The sequence below is a fragment of the Desmodus rotundus genome, chromosome 9, assembly GCF_022682495.2.
Source record: "Desmodus rotundus isolate HL8 chromosome 9, HLdesRot8A.1, whole genome shotgun sequence".
Lineage (NCBI taxonomy): Eukaryota > Metazoa > Chordata > Mammalia > Chiroptera > Phyllostomidae > Desmodus > Desmodus rotundus.
In genome coordinates, this window is record NC_071395.1 from 101,827,365 (window position 1) to 101,841,361 (window position 13,997).

Consider the following 13,997-nt stretch of genomic DNA (forward strand, 5'->3'; position numbering starts at 1 on the left):
GTAATAAAAGACAGGAAGGCTGGGGAAAATTTTCAGATTAAAGGAGACTAAAGAGACATGAGAAATGAACACAGTACCTAATCCTTGACTGTAACCTGTGTGTGTTAGGGGGTGCAATAAAGTTTATTACTGGGTCGATTGACAAAACTGGAACACAGCAGGTGGTTTAAAGTTACCCAGGTTATATAAGGGGATACCCTTATTCTTAGAAAATAGAGGAGGTGGGGATGGCGGCAGTAGAGAGGGAGGGAGCAAATGAAAAGCAAATGGAGCAAATTGTTAGTAAATGATGAATATGAGTAACGGATATACACGAATTCTTTGTACTATTCTTGCAACTTTTCCAAATAAGACATTAAAAAAAAAAAATTCTGTCCATGAGACCTGGACTTTAAGCCAAGCCTCTTTGCTAAATCAGTGGTTGACCCTGAATAAATTCCTTCCTTTCTCTGGGCCTCGTTCTCTAATCCTGATGCTTTCTAAGGGTTTTTATGGCTCTAGCAATCAATGCTCCAGACTCCGAGATTTCCTGAAGGTCTCTCACCCCACCAGTTGTTTCACCACAACTTTCTCCGAAGTGCCCACCCATGCTTTCATCGGGCGTATATTTGCCTCCGTCCATCTCTGCCACTAGCTGCAGGTCCAGCCACTCTTTACGAGGGCACTAGGGCCCATCTTCCAGGAGGTTCCAGCACCGACAGGCACGTGCGTTCATCCTCCAAGAAACTACAGCCCCCAAAAGGCTTTGCGGCAGCCTCTCCACGTTTACCACCAAAGACAAAAGGCTTTCAGTGTGGGTCAGCTGTTGCATGGCTTTTTGGGGATTGCAGTTCATCTGCGAATTGCCAAAGAATCGGGGCAAGGTTGAAAGCCACCCTTCCCAGAATGCACAGCGCTGTTTCTAGCCAATTGAAGGTGCGGATCTTGGGGGGAGGGCGGAGAAGAGGAGGAGCTACCTGGCGCATGCGCAGTATGTGTGGCTGGGGAATTCATGTGGAGGTCAGAGTGGAAGCAGGTGAGAACGGAGGGGAATGGCTGTGGTTCGCTCTAGGGCAATTCTACGGTCCTCTGCTCTCCCGTTCTCAGTTTGGACGAGCGATGTGCATGCGTGGATCCGCTTCCTCGGAAAGGGTCAAGGGGGTGAGCCCAGGACGAGCCAGGGGATGCGTAGAATAAGGGAGGTGTGTATGGGGGCAGGGTGAGGAATAATCCAGAAGCTATTGGAAATGGAAAAGTTGAGTGGTGAGGGCTGGGCGTCCTGGCCTCGGAAAAGGGATATTTAAATGCACGAAAACAGATCAAGGTAGTTTAGGAGTTGCAATCTGGGAGGCAAAGGTTGGATTTGAGACTGAAGTGGACGACGACCATGGGGCGGGGCATTCAAAAGTTAAGTGCTGGAGTGGATTCCCGTTAGGTCCACCGTGCCCCCTCCCATCCTGCCTCAGTCCCACGTTCCCACTTGTTCTTTGTTGTATTGGTCCCAGAATGCCATCCAACTCTTGCTCCCGTAATAACAGATCATTATTAACATCTGTTGTTGAGAAACCGTATGATGAGGAGTTAAGCTGTGCCTTCTAGAATTAGACCTCGAGGTTCCAGTCCTGGCTCTGCCACTTAATAGTTGTGTGATCTTGGTCTCCTCATGTAACCTCACAGTGCCTCAGTTTCCTCACTGCAATAATCTGCTTCGTAGGAGTTGGCGTGAGGATTAAATAAATTACCGTTGGAAGCCTGTCTCATATAAGGGTTAGCTATTGTTATTTTTGCTGTGGGAATCACCGTGTAGCACATTCTTTGAGTTGTTTTTCCCAAACCAAAATCGCAAAGACCAGCCTCTCTTGGGGCTGCTTGTCCAGAAAACGGGAGGGTGGTTTAGTGTGGTGCTAAGCTCCCTGTGGGTACCAAACCCATGCCTTGGGCCCATTTTTGAACCTAGTGCTTCAGACTCCTTTTCTTAAGTGGTGGAAAAAGAAAAAGGGAATTGATATTACCATTTTTCAAGCTGTAGACATTATTTATTGTTTTTCAATGGACGACTTCAAGCTTTCAGGAATGGGGAAGTAACTAGCCAGCTTGAGAATGAGTATCGCGTGGCAGAAGATGGTTTTCTCTGAGGATATTGGGATCAAGTTGTGTTGTTTGTTTTGTTTTGTTTTTACCTTCTTAGGTGTGAGTAGGCCCAGCAGGAGGAGACATGGCCGCCAAAGTGTTTGAATCCATTGGCAAGTTCGGCCTGGCCTTGGCTGTTGCAGGAGGCGTGGTGAACTCTGCCTTGTATAACGGTGAGGTGTCTTTCCTGGAGGATTTCTGTTGGTTTGCGCGGCCCATGGGCCACCCCTGATGGTAGCGCGGCCGTCTGTGGATGTGTGTGTGATGGAGAGGGCTCGCCTGCTGCCATCCGTACCCCGTCGTTGCACCGTCCTCAGAGCCTTTTTCACCAGGAGCCTCCTGACCTGGTTGCTGGGTGGATGTTTCCAGCTGCTGTAGTTCATTCGAAGTGATGCTTTCCCTACTGCCCAGATTCTGCAGCACACTGTAGGGTTTCACTGGCTAGCTGAACCAGAGAACTCATTTGTTCTCTTCTGCCTGTGAGCAGAATAACTCAGAAAGAACTTTAGACCTTTGACGACCTTGTCCTGAGCAGGAGCTTTTGCTCTGCGACAGAGAAAATATCTTTGAGATGCATTGCCCAGCTTTTAACAGTGTGACAGGGGTTGAAGCTGGCTTTTTTCCCCCCACTTGGCTGGAGACCTGAGGCAAGTCACAGCTTCCTCACTGGTCAAGCAGTGGGATTGAACTAGTTTATCACTTAAGACGCCTTCCAAGAATGAAGCTATTTGGACCAACGATAAAGTCATAAAGCAGTTGAGCAGAAAAGCCTGCTCGGTGTACATGGCACAGCTTTTGCTCTGACCTTTTGGGCCTCCCTGGCATACCTAGGCAGTAATCACCATTGCCAGTTTCTCTCTGAGTCAGAAAGGTGGCGCTACAGCCCCTCAAGACCTTGGAGTAGACAAACTGTCGGAAAGAAAGAGTGGGGCCTTCCATATTTTAGGATTCTCATAGTCAAGGAGCTGCTACTAGGAACGCTAGGTTAAATCGGAGCCAGGTTGGACGGTGGTAGCAGCGAAGACTGTGGGGAGTTTTAGAAAGAAGCTTTGGGAGGTGATTTCTGGAAATGTGTTAATGGGAGTTTGGGGATGGGGTGGTTAATCAGAAAATCAGCCAATTATTTCAAGGAGAAAGGATGCTGAGGAATAGATCCTATTACTGAAGTCCTTGGGAAGACACATGGGACAGGAAGTGATTGCTCAGTTTTGTAGCTATTTAGAAGCCTCCAGAGACAAGGGAAGTGAGGGGAGACGGAGCAGGAGAGGGGAGACTTAATAAATGAACAGAAAGCTCCAAGGATCTTTCAAGGGCATGGTTCTTCTGGTTCAAGGGTGAGGAGATTTTTCTGACCCATCGTTATCCTTCATTCCTAGTGGATGCTGGGCACAGAGCTGTCATCTTTGACCGGTTCCGTGGAGTGCAGGACGTTGTGGTAGGGGAGGGGACACACTTTCTCATCCCTTGGGTACAGAAACCAATTATCTTTGACTGCCGCTCTCGACCACGGAACGTGCCAGTAATCACCGGTAGCAAAGGTGAGTCCTGCCCTTGGGTTAGGGAGAGAGGGTGGAACGGGTGCTGTGCGATTTCGAAGAGGTTAAACTTCACGTTAAGAAGTCTGCGTGTTTTCCCTGGAGTGTTGTACACGGATTCATGGAAAGAAAGATACAGGGTCTGGCAAAAATAACGCCCCTTTTAAATTACAAAATCACAAGCAGGTAATTCTGTAACATAACAATATCACACTCAAGCACATCGTATGGCATTTTAGAGGAAATGTTCAAATTAAGACTACAGATTATTACACCCATGTCATTACCAACCACACTCACGTGGCCGTTGCTTCTGCCGGACCCTGTATACTTGAGATATACACACAGACAAGCTGTACAAATTTAAAGAAATACACAAAGGGTTACGTAGTGATCCAATTTTAAAGAAATGTAAGTTGCCTTTTTGCTCTCAGTCGACCCTTCCCATTGGTTCCTGTTCCCCAGAATGACTGTATAAAGCGCTATCTAGTGGCTCTTTATCACAGGTAACTTACCCTTGGCGTGCTCTCCAAGGCCTCTGCATCCAGCGGTGCTGACCCCACGCTGTTACCCCCCAGTGTGAGGCCCACATCCCTGGGAGCTGTCTCCTGGTGGCCCACACGCCGCTGGATTTCCAGACAGCCTGAAATGAATTGCCGTCCCCGTCTCCCCCTTCCTGTGCACGGAGGTGCGCAGGCAGTGAATGGAATAGCAGGTGCCAGCTGAGCGGTGACATTTCCACACAGTGAGAGGAGAGGGGCCGCAGGTGTTGGCTCATCGTCTCAGTAACACTCGATGCCTTCGCTGCTGTGCCTCAGCAGGCATTCGCTCACTGTGGCCGTGCCAGGCCGTGTGCTGGGGGGAAGGTGGGGGTCAGAGATGACTAAGCAGGGGTCTTCAGGACTTCTGTCTAGCCGGGGAGATGGAGACACAGACACAATGTCACGTGGCGAGCACCGGAGCCAAGGCTGTAAGGCGTGTGGGGAGCAGGGGAGGGCAGCGAGCGCCCACAGGCGGATAGGCAGGCTCCTGCGGGGGACTTGCGTCTGAACTGGGGCTTCGGAGTGAGCAGTGTGTTGGGCATGAGCAGGATGGGGGAGGGTAAATTGGTGAGGCTTAACTGTCCTGTAGCTCCTCTGCTGCAGACAGAGGAGGGAGCCCCCATGAAGGGTCTGGCTTGCCTCCTACGAAGGAGGAAATCACAGGTGGGGTGGGGTTCATCGAGAAACCTCAGACTAACTTGAAAGCCCAGTTCTCCACTTCCCACCTCTTTGGGATTTTTTTTCCCTCTACCGTTTTGTAGTAGTTCTAAGGATACGTTATGTGCCTACCTTCTAGAACTGTTGAGATCAGGGGCTTGTGTGTGTACATTTCCCACTTTTCTTGGCTCTTGGTTCAAGATTCTTATCTCAAGGGTGCTTGGTTCATATTCCTTTTTTTTTTTTTTAAGTTAATGAATTATTTTATCCTCACCTGAGGACATTTTTTCATTGCTTCTATAAAGAGAGGAAGACAGGGTGGAGAGGGAAATATCGATTGGTTGCCTTATGTACACATCCCCACTGGAGATCGAACCTGCAACCTAGATATGTGCCTGGGCCAGGGATTGAACCCTCAGCCTTTCAGTTTACAGGACAACGCTCCAACCAACTGAGCCACACCGGCCAGGGCTTGGTCCGTATTCCTGATGACTGCCAGCGAGCTGGCACGGTGCTGTGGCTCTGAGCAGGCCTGAGTCGTCAGGGGATGTTGTGTTTCCCTCCCTGAGCCCTTTGACTGGGGCATGTAATGAGAAGTGGACTGTAGATGATTCTGATGGCCTCTTAACATCTGTTGCATGGGAGGGTGTTTTTCTCAGCCCATTTCCCCAAACATGCCTGGAAGGCAGATGAAACCATGCCCGTTCTAACAGAACTAAGTTCAGATTGGCTAGAGCTTTGTGAGGTCAGATCATCAGTAAACAGCAGAGTGGGACTGCAGCCCAGGCCTTTGGACCATCAGTTTGATCCAAAGTGGACTATGGCTGCTGAACCGCAGTAACCTCCCCAGAGCGTGCTCCTGACACAGGCTGCGTTCGCCAGGCCTCAGAAAGGCCTCGCCCTGGAATCTCGGCAGTGCCGTTTTCTGAATACATTCAGTGTCGCAGCCATTCCATAGCACCTATACCTGAATGGTGTGTATCGGGCCATTCAGCACATACTGAAACCAAAACCTGTAAGAAGTTCCTAACTGGTGTTCTGCTAGGTTCTCTACCACGGAAACCGGGCATCCTTGCTCCTTGCCCTCCAGGATCTCATAATTAGCAACTTATAAATGGTAGCGCACTTGGGGTAGGAGGTCACGTAGAAGGCCACTGTGCATTTTATTTTTAACTCCAGCATCTGTCCCCTCTCCAAAGATTTACAGAATGTCAACATCACCCTGCGCATCCTTTTCCGTCCGGTCGCCAGCCAGCTTCCCCGCATCTTCACCAGCATCGGAGAGGACTATGACGAGCGCGTGTTGCCGTCCATCACCACGGAGATCCTCAAGTCGGTGGTGGTGAGTGGGCAGGGCTGCGGCCTCAAGCAGTGTGGCCCCCAAGAGATCCCTAGGCGGCAGGAAGGGCTTGGCAGTGGAGGGGGTTGGGAAGTGACTGGTAGCTTCCTGGTTCCCTTCCTGCTTCTTCATTATCCTGACTAACTCCTCTGCCCTCCCTCGGAACCAGGCTCGCTTCGACGCTGGAGAACTCATCACCCAGAGAGAGCTGGTCTCCAGACAGGTGAGCGACGACCTTACTGAGCGAGCTGCAACCTTCGGGCTCATCCTGGATGACGTGTCCTTGGTAAGATCCTTGGGGAGCCTGTGGAGGGGCCTGGCTCCTTTTCTGGGCTGAGGCTGTGAGGCCCTGCCTTCCCCTTTCCTAGAGGGGGCTCGAAAGCATGGAAACCTCTTGAGAATACGAGGTGCTTCTCCTTGGGATTGTGTTCAGTCAAGGGTTCTTTCATCTCACCTCTGCCACACATTTTTCTTCTGATTTCTGGGCCTACCCAGCCTAACTTGAGTTTTTTCACCATCCCCAAACTGTGACTGTGACCGTATCCCCGAGACCCCCAGGAAGTGATACCCTGTTGACACAGGAAGAAATGGCCTGGGGAGACCAGAGAACCACCCGTGTGGCCTTGCTCCCCAGTGCAGGCCTCCCAGCCTGACTGTGGGAATTCTCTAACACCTGCGGTTGAAGCTCAGTGAAGTGAGCTCCGGGAACCCCCAGTGGAGGGTGGTAGACTGTAAATGCCTGGGTCTGTTCCCCAAAGCCTGGTGTGGGGGGCAGGGGTCATCTCAGAGACCTGAGCTGTCCTCTTGACACTGCATATCTGTGCATTTACGTGACACTGCTTGCCACGACTCAGACAGAAAGCAACACAGGCCAGGATAGCATTTCAGACCGAGGAGGTGAGGGGAAGGGTCACGTTTCTGCAATCTGCGGGAAAAATCACTCGGAGGGATTTGTTCGGGTTATGAGGTAGAGCGTTCCCTGTTGAGTTCTCCTGTGCACCGCTAGGGAAAGGCACCTTTTCCCCTTGGGCATCCGCGCAGCTGTTTCAGCAGTCCACCCCAAGACACCCTGTGCTAGCTGCAGGCACACCGTGCCTCCCGGGGAAGGGCCTGTGGGCTCCCTCTGCTGGCGAGAGCCCAGGCTGCAGCCATTTGGCTCCTCTGCCCACGAATTCCTCAGGCTCTCCCACTTACTGTTGACCCGAACACCTTGGCAGCGCGAGAGGGCGGAGTAAAACATGAGGAGAAGCTTGGCGTTTTGCTAGAATTTAACCACATACTCTGTGCTGGGGGAATGTGGGCTGACCACAAGAAACCGTATCTAAGAGGTGTGAGAGGAAAATTAGATTTCCTGGGGAATTTGCTGCCCTCAGCTGGCCCTTTGAGAAAGGCATTTTATTCCTTAATTGCACATTTCATTTTTCATCTCTCAGGATTGCATTTTCTTCCCCAAACTCTGAATGAGAGCCCGAGCCTGGAAGTGGAGCAGGCCGCATAGAACAGCTGCAGTTTAAGAGTCGGGAGTGCTGACAGTTCTGGAAGGCCGTGGGACTAGGCTGTACTGTTCAGGAGGAATTTTGAGCTGCTTATATTTTTCTTTAAAAAGCAGAAGTTTGGAGAGTGGGGGAGGAATCTGATAGCAAAGCCAAAGTTACTTTTCCCTTTATCTCTTCCTTTTTAATAAAAAGCTGGGTAGATACGTGAATTATTCTGGACTCCGCCGTAGGCATTGTAAAATCTGTCCCCTTTGTTTGCATGAGCATTAGAGACCGTTGCTTCGCCCAAGCCTCAGTTGTTTACGTTCTCAGGGAAGCTCTGGAGAATCAGGACTCTACACCCTCTGCCTAAGCAGTAGCTTTACCTGCCTTCTCTTGCTTTTAAACCCTTTACCAGAAGCACTCACACAGGGAACACCATGCTTTGTGCCCTGCACTCTCCTGACCCCTCCCTGTTTGGTGGTGGAGGCGCTGTGAGAAAGAAGTGGCCTGGCTCATCCGGGAGCACAGAGCATCGGGCTCTTGCCTCCCTGAGAACCAGCGGCATCCCTCACTCTTGGGGGTCATTTTCCATCTGGTCTCCCTGGGGGCTTCTGTCAGAGGACCTTGGAAGAGCGCTAGTCCCGGTGGGGGTCCTGGAACCTGCAGGTCTCCTTCCTGGGGGAGATGGTCAGTGGAGAAGATGCCTTCAGTGTCTGTGGGCTGTTCTCTCCTTGAGATCATCTCCCTGAGGCCACAGAATGCTGTGCGGGAGCAGTTGGGGCAGCTGAGGATTCCGGGTGGAAACTCGGTTTGGACACAGACAGGGAGGTGGAAGGGGGATCTGGCGTCCTGCTGCCTCCCGCTGCCAGAGCCGTTCCTGGCCTCTTCCCTCCATGGCTGTGGGGGCCTTGCAGCCACGCTGGCTGAGCAATTACGCTGCCTCACCTTGCACTTACTCTGTCCCTTCAGACTCATCTGACCTTTGGGAAGGAGTTCACAGAAGCGGTAGAAGCCAAACAGGTGGCCCAGCAGGAAGCAGAGAGGGCCAGATTTGTGGTGGAAAAGGTGAGCATTCGACCAGATGGTAAGAGCCCCCCTTCCCTTTCTCCTGTGCTCAGCCTCCCATTTGCTGGGTGGCCTGGAAATTCATCATCTGTCATCTCTTCTTCCGGGATCATTGGAAGGGGGTTGAAGGGGCCGTTCTCCTGCAGTTGGTTCCAGAGTCTTTGGGGGCCAGTCAGGGATACGTGAAGTTATGTTCCTAAGTCACTGAAGGAACATTTTTCCCCCCACTTCCCTAAGATCAAAAACACTCCTACAGACAAAAATGTTTCTCTGAGAACATTTGCAGCTTCACTGAGAAGTCGTTTTTAACCATAGTTTCACAGTGAAAGCTGACAGCGCAAAGGATCAGACACTGCGCCAGATGCGCCGTGGTCCCTGGGTTTTTTCAAGCACTGAATCTGTCCAGATGGTCAGAGCGCGGTGGGACACCGTGTATTTGCGTCACAGCCCAGTCTTCTGGGCTCTCTGAAAGTGTGTATTTCTTGCTATCCCTGCTTCCCAGCACTACTTCTCTTGAGTTAGTCTTCTAATCCAAGACCCCTTAGTCCCTAAAATCAGGGAAATGAAGGATATATGGGCAGCCAGCAGTTAATTTGAGAGAATGTAAGCTCTACGGCAGGAGCTTTCTTTGGTTTATGTGAACTGCCTGCCTCTGGAGCCGGGCACATGCCCAAGACTCTTCCTGGGGATACTAGGTGCGCAGTAAACATTTGTTGAGTGAACAGTCACAGGGCCCAGCAGCTTCAGAACTGTGTTGATTTAATTCGCCTGTCACTGTGCCCCCACGCTTATGAGGGCCGTGCATTGCAGATAGACGTGGTCCTGTTGATACAAGTGTAGAAAGCCTGGAAGGTTGTGTACTGGGTGCCGGGTTCCTGGCCGGCGACCGCTGTAGCTCACAGGCAGCTCTCGGGAGTGTCACCCGGCCCTGCTGCCCCTGCTTAGTAGCTACACTGTTTTTGGTGAAAGTCGGTTGACTTGGGACTGGCGAGAAAGATGAGTCTGTGGATTGATTGCACCTTCCTCTCCTGTCTTTCTTGGCCTGGGGTGCTCCTTGCTTCAGAGTAGGGTGGCCAGACCAGATTGCTATTAATGTTAACGAAGACTTTGAAATAAGACAGCTGTTTATGCAGCTGACAGAACGCATCCCTCGGAATGACGAGGGGTGGGCGGGCCAGGACAGGAGAGGATTGGGTGGATGGACAGTGCTTGTTGACCCTGTCTAGAAGAGGAAGCAGATTCCCGGACTTCCTTCCAGAACTGGCGAAGGTGTCTAACCTGGACCTTCAAGGCTCTAGCCACTGTTCTGAGGTGTGATCTTGGTCTCTCTCCACCTCCGCTGTCTTAGGCTGAGCAGCAGAAGAAGGCAGCCATCATCTCTGCTGAGGGCGATTCCAAGGCTGCTGAGCTGATCGCCAACTCGCTCGCCACTGCGGGCGATGGCCTAATCGAGCTGCGCAAGCTGGAGGCCGCAGAGGACATCGCGTACCAGCTCTCACGCTCTCGGAACATCACCTACCTGCCGTCCGGGCAGTCGGTGCTCCTCCAGCTGCCCCAGTGAGGCCTGCGCTGCCTGTAGCTCCTCGGGCCATGTGGGCCACAGCCGCAAGGGTTCTCACCGTTGCCTCCTTCTGCCCCCACCCCAGAATCACTGTGAAATTTCGTGATTGGCTTCAAGTGAAGGAAATAAAAGTAAAATCAGTTCAGATCATAATTACTCTTATCAGATGAAACTCATTCGTTCTTCTCATTGCCATCCACCTTTTTTATCCACCTCCCTACCCAAAACTGCCAAGTGCCTACACAGACCAGCTAGACCCCTGTTTTCGGGGCCGAGGCACTGGTAGTTGGCAGAAGGAAGGCAGAGTCGCGCATGTGAGCGGCTGGGCAGCACAGTTGTTGGCCTGAGCGGACTTGTAGCCTCCAACCCTACAGTTATTCAAGATTTGGAGACAGTGGCACACAGTTCCACCGAGAACGCGGGCCTCCATTTTTTCCAACAGTTCCTGCACAGACCCAGCTGAAGAGGGGCTGGGAGGGTCAGAGAGGAAATGGTCTGTCTCTTACCGTAAGGCTGATTCTCTGACTGGGGGGCCAGCGGAAGCAGGTGTGTGCAAATGGCATAGATTGAAGAATCTGCCGTGTGACGGTGGGTGGGCTTCCCCCCAAGGGTCCTAAGTCTGGGATGGACTTGGATAGTGAGAGAGTAGCCTGGACTGAGTGTGAGTGCTGTGGAAGACTTCCTCTCCGCCCCCCACCCTGGAGCGTCTCAAACCCCCAGTGGAATTCCATCTTGAAGGATTGCATCCTGCCGGGGCTGAACATGCCTGCCAAAGACGAGCATCCTGCGTTCCTGGCCCTCGCTCTGAGACGGCCCTTCTCGAGGGCTCCGTGCCTGTGCTTTGGAGGAAACAACCCGGGGAAGAAAACACATGTGTGTAAACTGCTGTCAATAAATGACACCCAGACCTTCCAGCCCCGTCTTGCGGGTTTGTGTGTTTTTGTTTGTGGGAGCCGTGGGGTCTGCACAGAGTGTTCCAGCAGCTCTCGGTGCACACGTTTGTATCACCAGAGGGACGAAACTTCTGGAAGGCTGGAAACGCTTGGGTTTCAGAAAACACTTTGTGCTGTGTTCCACATCCGTCCCCAGTTAGGTGGGGTTTGGCCTGAGGCTGGCGCTCCGTAGGTGCCGCTGAGTGAAGGGTCATGAACTCCCCTCTGTGGCTTTGGTGCCACCAGGAACTTGGGGTGTCGGAGGCCTGCCCACCAGCCGCCAGCAACACTCCCTGACAGGAGGGGAGTGACTGACACGTGTGTGACAGCCCACCGTGCGCTCCAGCTGGATTTGCATGTGAGTGAGAGGGCTCTGCTGTGGATTCGTGTTGCTTACTCTGCTTCGCTTTGATGTAGAGATGACTTGACGTTTGAGAGGGCCGAGCTTACACATTTGGGGTGGCGGGGAGGGAAAGCAGGACTGTGAGCGCGAGCCGTGCCCATCACCCACCTCGCCCTTTTAGGAACAAAGTGGGAATGACTCTGTGCAGTGAGTGCTCACGTTGCTTTAGCCTCTGCTCTCATTTTAATCCCTGGGCCCAGCGCCTGGCCAAGGCAAGGGGTCCTTTGACCTCAGTTCTACATTTCTTCTCCCAAGTGGTAGGCCAGCTGTCAGCTGAGAAAGGCAGGGATAATGGTGGAGATTTGGGGTGGGGCTGGGGACTGTTTCCCATCCCTGCACCCTGTTCTTCCCCCCAGAGCCTCTCCTCAGGGAGTGAAGCCCTTCCTATACCATGCCCCACCCCCACAAAGTGTGGGCTGGGCTCCTGACCCTCAGCTGAACCTCAAACCTCCCACCAGAGCTTCATTCTTCTGGATACTCCCACCAGCCTCCTATCTAGCCCGTCTCCCTACCCTGTCCTGGGGTCATTCATCTCAGGGTCTCTCTTCTGTGTTTTTGCTGAAGAATAGCGAGGCCTGCAAATGATGAGCTTCCTGGACTCAAAATGCATTTAAGACCGGAGCAGAAGCAGCATAATTCCTAAATAGGTTCCAGGCCGGCTCCCCCTCTGCAGCCGTCCTCCTCTCCTGCCGTTTCTGGCTTTGGACACCCTTGGGGGCGGGCCGCGGGGCTGCGCAGGAGGCTCCTCTCTTCCCCGGGACCATTTCAAAAGAGCAGTTGTGTTTCTTGCATTTGACTGGGAGATTGGGTTTCCTGCCCCGTTGTCCGCAGGGGAGCCCTCCCAGCTTCTGGGCTCTTTCTGCCTCAGGTCAGTCCTTTCTCAGTCGGGCCAGGCTCCTGCTGGTTTTGCTGTTAGTCTCCCTGCCATGGCTTGTGCCAGTAGCAGCCAGGGGCCTCATTCTGCCTTGACTTCCGCCAAGTTATAATTCTTTTCACAAATGTGCAAGAGCTGTTAACTGGCTGCTTAGCCCCAGAGTTCCCTAATGGCCTCTGGGTTTCTCGAGAAGCTGCCACAATGGGCCTTTCTTCATCAGCCTGGGATTCTCTGTGCTGCGGATCAAAAGCCGTGTCCTGTCCTGGCCAGGGAAGGGGCAGAGCAGGGAGTGTCTTCCTCTCTCCTTGGGTCAGGCTGAATAGTTCCCTTGTTCAGGCATCCAGGGTCGCTCACTAAGAAGGCAGTGGATCCTAGACAGGGAGGGGAGAGGAAACCCTCAGAGGGGTGCCCTTCTCCTGCCTTCTGGGTTTACACAAATGCGCCCAGGGGTGGGGGGGACCAATGAGGGAGAAGTTGTATTGTGATCGCACCCAGGTGGGTTGCTCCGAAAGACAGAGAGACAAAGGGATATGAGTCAACTCCTGATGTAGCAAAGTCTGCTCTAATAGGACATTCCAGCAATCAGCAGGGATATGCAGATAGGACCTCCCGTGACCTTTGCCATCCACCAGTAGTTGTGGGTAAAGCTGCCCACCCTGGTTGAAAACCTGGGTGAGCGGTTGCAGGAGGCTGGAGCCGATTTCTCCACCTTGCCTCGGCCTTCCGTTCATCCTGCTCCAAACTTCATTTTTCTAAAGCAGATCACGTTCCCTCCTTCCCAAACCATCATCAGTGGACACTGCTTGCTTGCGTAACAAAGTGCACACGTCTTGTCCTGGCACTCGAGGCCCTCCGTGGTCTGGCCACTGATTCTCTAGTCCGACTTGACATCTCACTGCTTGCCCTCCCAAACCTAGGTAACGGTTCCCACAGAGTGGGGGGAGCCTTGTTTGAAAATGCAGGCAGGAAGGGGCCGCAGCTACTCCTGTTAGGTGAGAGCCAGAGGCGGTGGCAGGGATGCTAGGAGACCTCCTTTGCATGGCACAGACAGCTACAACGAAAAATTACCCCAACACGATGGCGGTAACCTTCCCTCCGAAAACACGCACCAAGACGAGTTCCTTGCTCCTGACTGCGTACCCCCCATACTTTCACCGCACCCCCTGTGCTTAGCGTCACTTCATCCTGGACAGCCCTTCCCCCGTGTTTCACAGGGTCGGCTGTCCCCTAGCCCTTGAGTCCTAGCTCAAGTTCTTTCTCTCCCACGGAACTGCTGCTGATGTCCCCTGCTCCCTTGTCTGTTCCTCCCTCTCACCAGCACTCCTTGTCCACACTCCCGTGAGGCCTTTAGCACTGTCTTCATCAGGTTCCTTCTCCGGCTCTACAGTTCTGGAGTGCAAGGCACTTAGAGGAGTCAACGTTCCTCTTCTTTTCCCTTAACAAGCCAAATATGCCTGGTTCTATATGGGAATGTTTATCAAGTGAATGAATGAAGGAATAGA

General features: G+C 52.5%; 1 protein-coding gene across 3 annotated transcripts; it reads left to right on the forward strand.

Moving 5' to 3' along the window:
* The first annotated feature begins 940 nt into the window (after positions 1 to 940).
* Positions 941 to 11,200, forward strand: PHB1 (prohibitin 1). 3 transcript variants are annotated; one of them, XM_024573306.2, is made up of 7 exons: positions 941 to 1,015; positions 2,168 to 2,282; positions 3,486 to 3,647; positions 6,043 to 6,185; positions 6,352 to 6,468; positions 8,630 to 8,725; positions 10,074 to 11,200. In XM_024573306.2, the coding sequence occupies exons 2-7, from the start codon at positions 2,195 to 2,197 to the stop codon at positions 10,284 to 10,286; spliced, it is 819 nt and encodes a 272-aa protein (XP_024429074.1). In that variant the 5' UTR covers positions 941 to 1,015; positions 2,168 to 2,194; the 3' UTR covers positions 10,287 to 11,200. The 3 variants fall into 3 exon arrangements, with proteins under 3 accessions (XP_024429074.1, XP_024429077.1, XP_071075468.1); XM_024573309.4 differs by lacking the exon at positions 941 to 1,015 and adding an exon at positions 1,116 to 1,140; XM_071219367.1 differs by lacking the exon at positions 941 to 1,015 and adding an exon at positions 1,158 to 1,181.
* Positions 11,201 to 13,997: the final 2,797 nt, after the last annotated feature.

Coding starts and splice junctions, on each gene's coding strand:
- PHB1 (XM_024573306.2), top strand. CDS start 2,195: ATGGCCGCCAAAGTGTTTGAATCCATTGGCAAGTTCGGCCTGGCCTTG. Junction 6,186..6,351: donor AGATCCTCAAGTCGGTGGTG/GTGAGTGGGCAG, acceptor CCTCGGAACCAG/GCTCGCTTCGACGCTGGAGA. Junction 6,469..8,629: donor TCCTGGATGACGTGTCCTTG/GTAAGATCCTTG, acceptor CTGTCCCTTCAG/ACTCATCTGACCTTTGGGAA.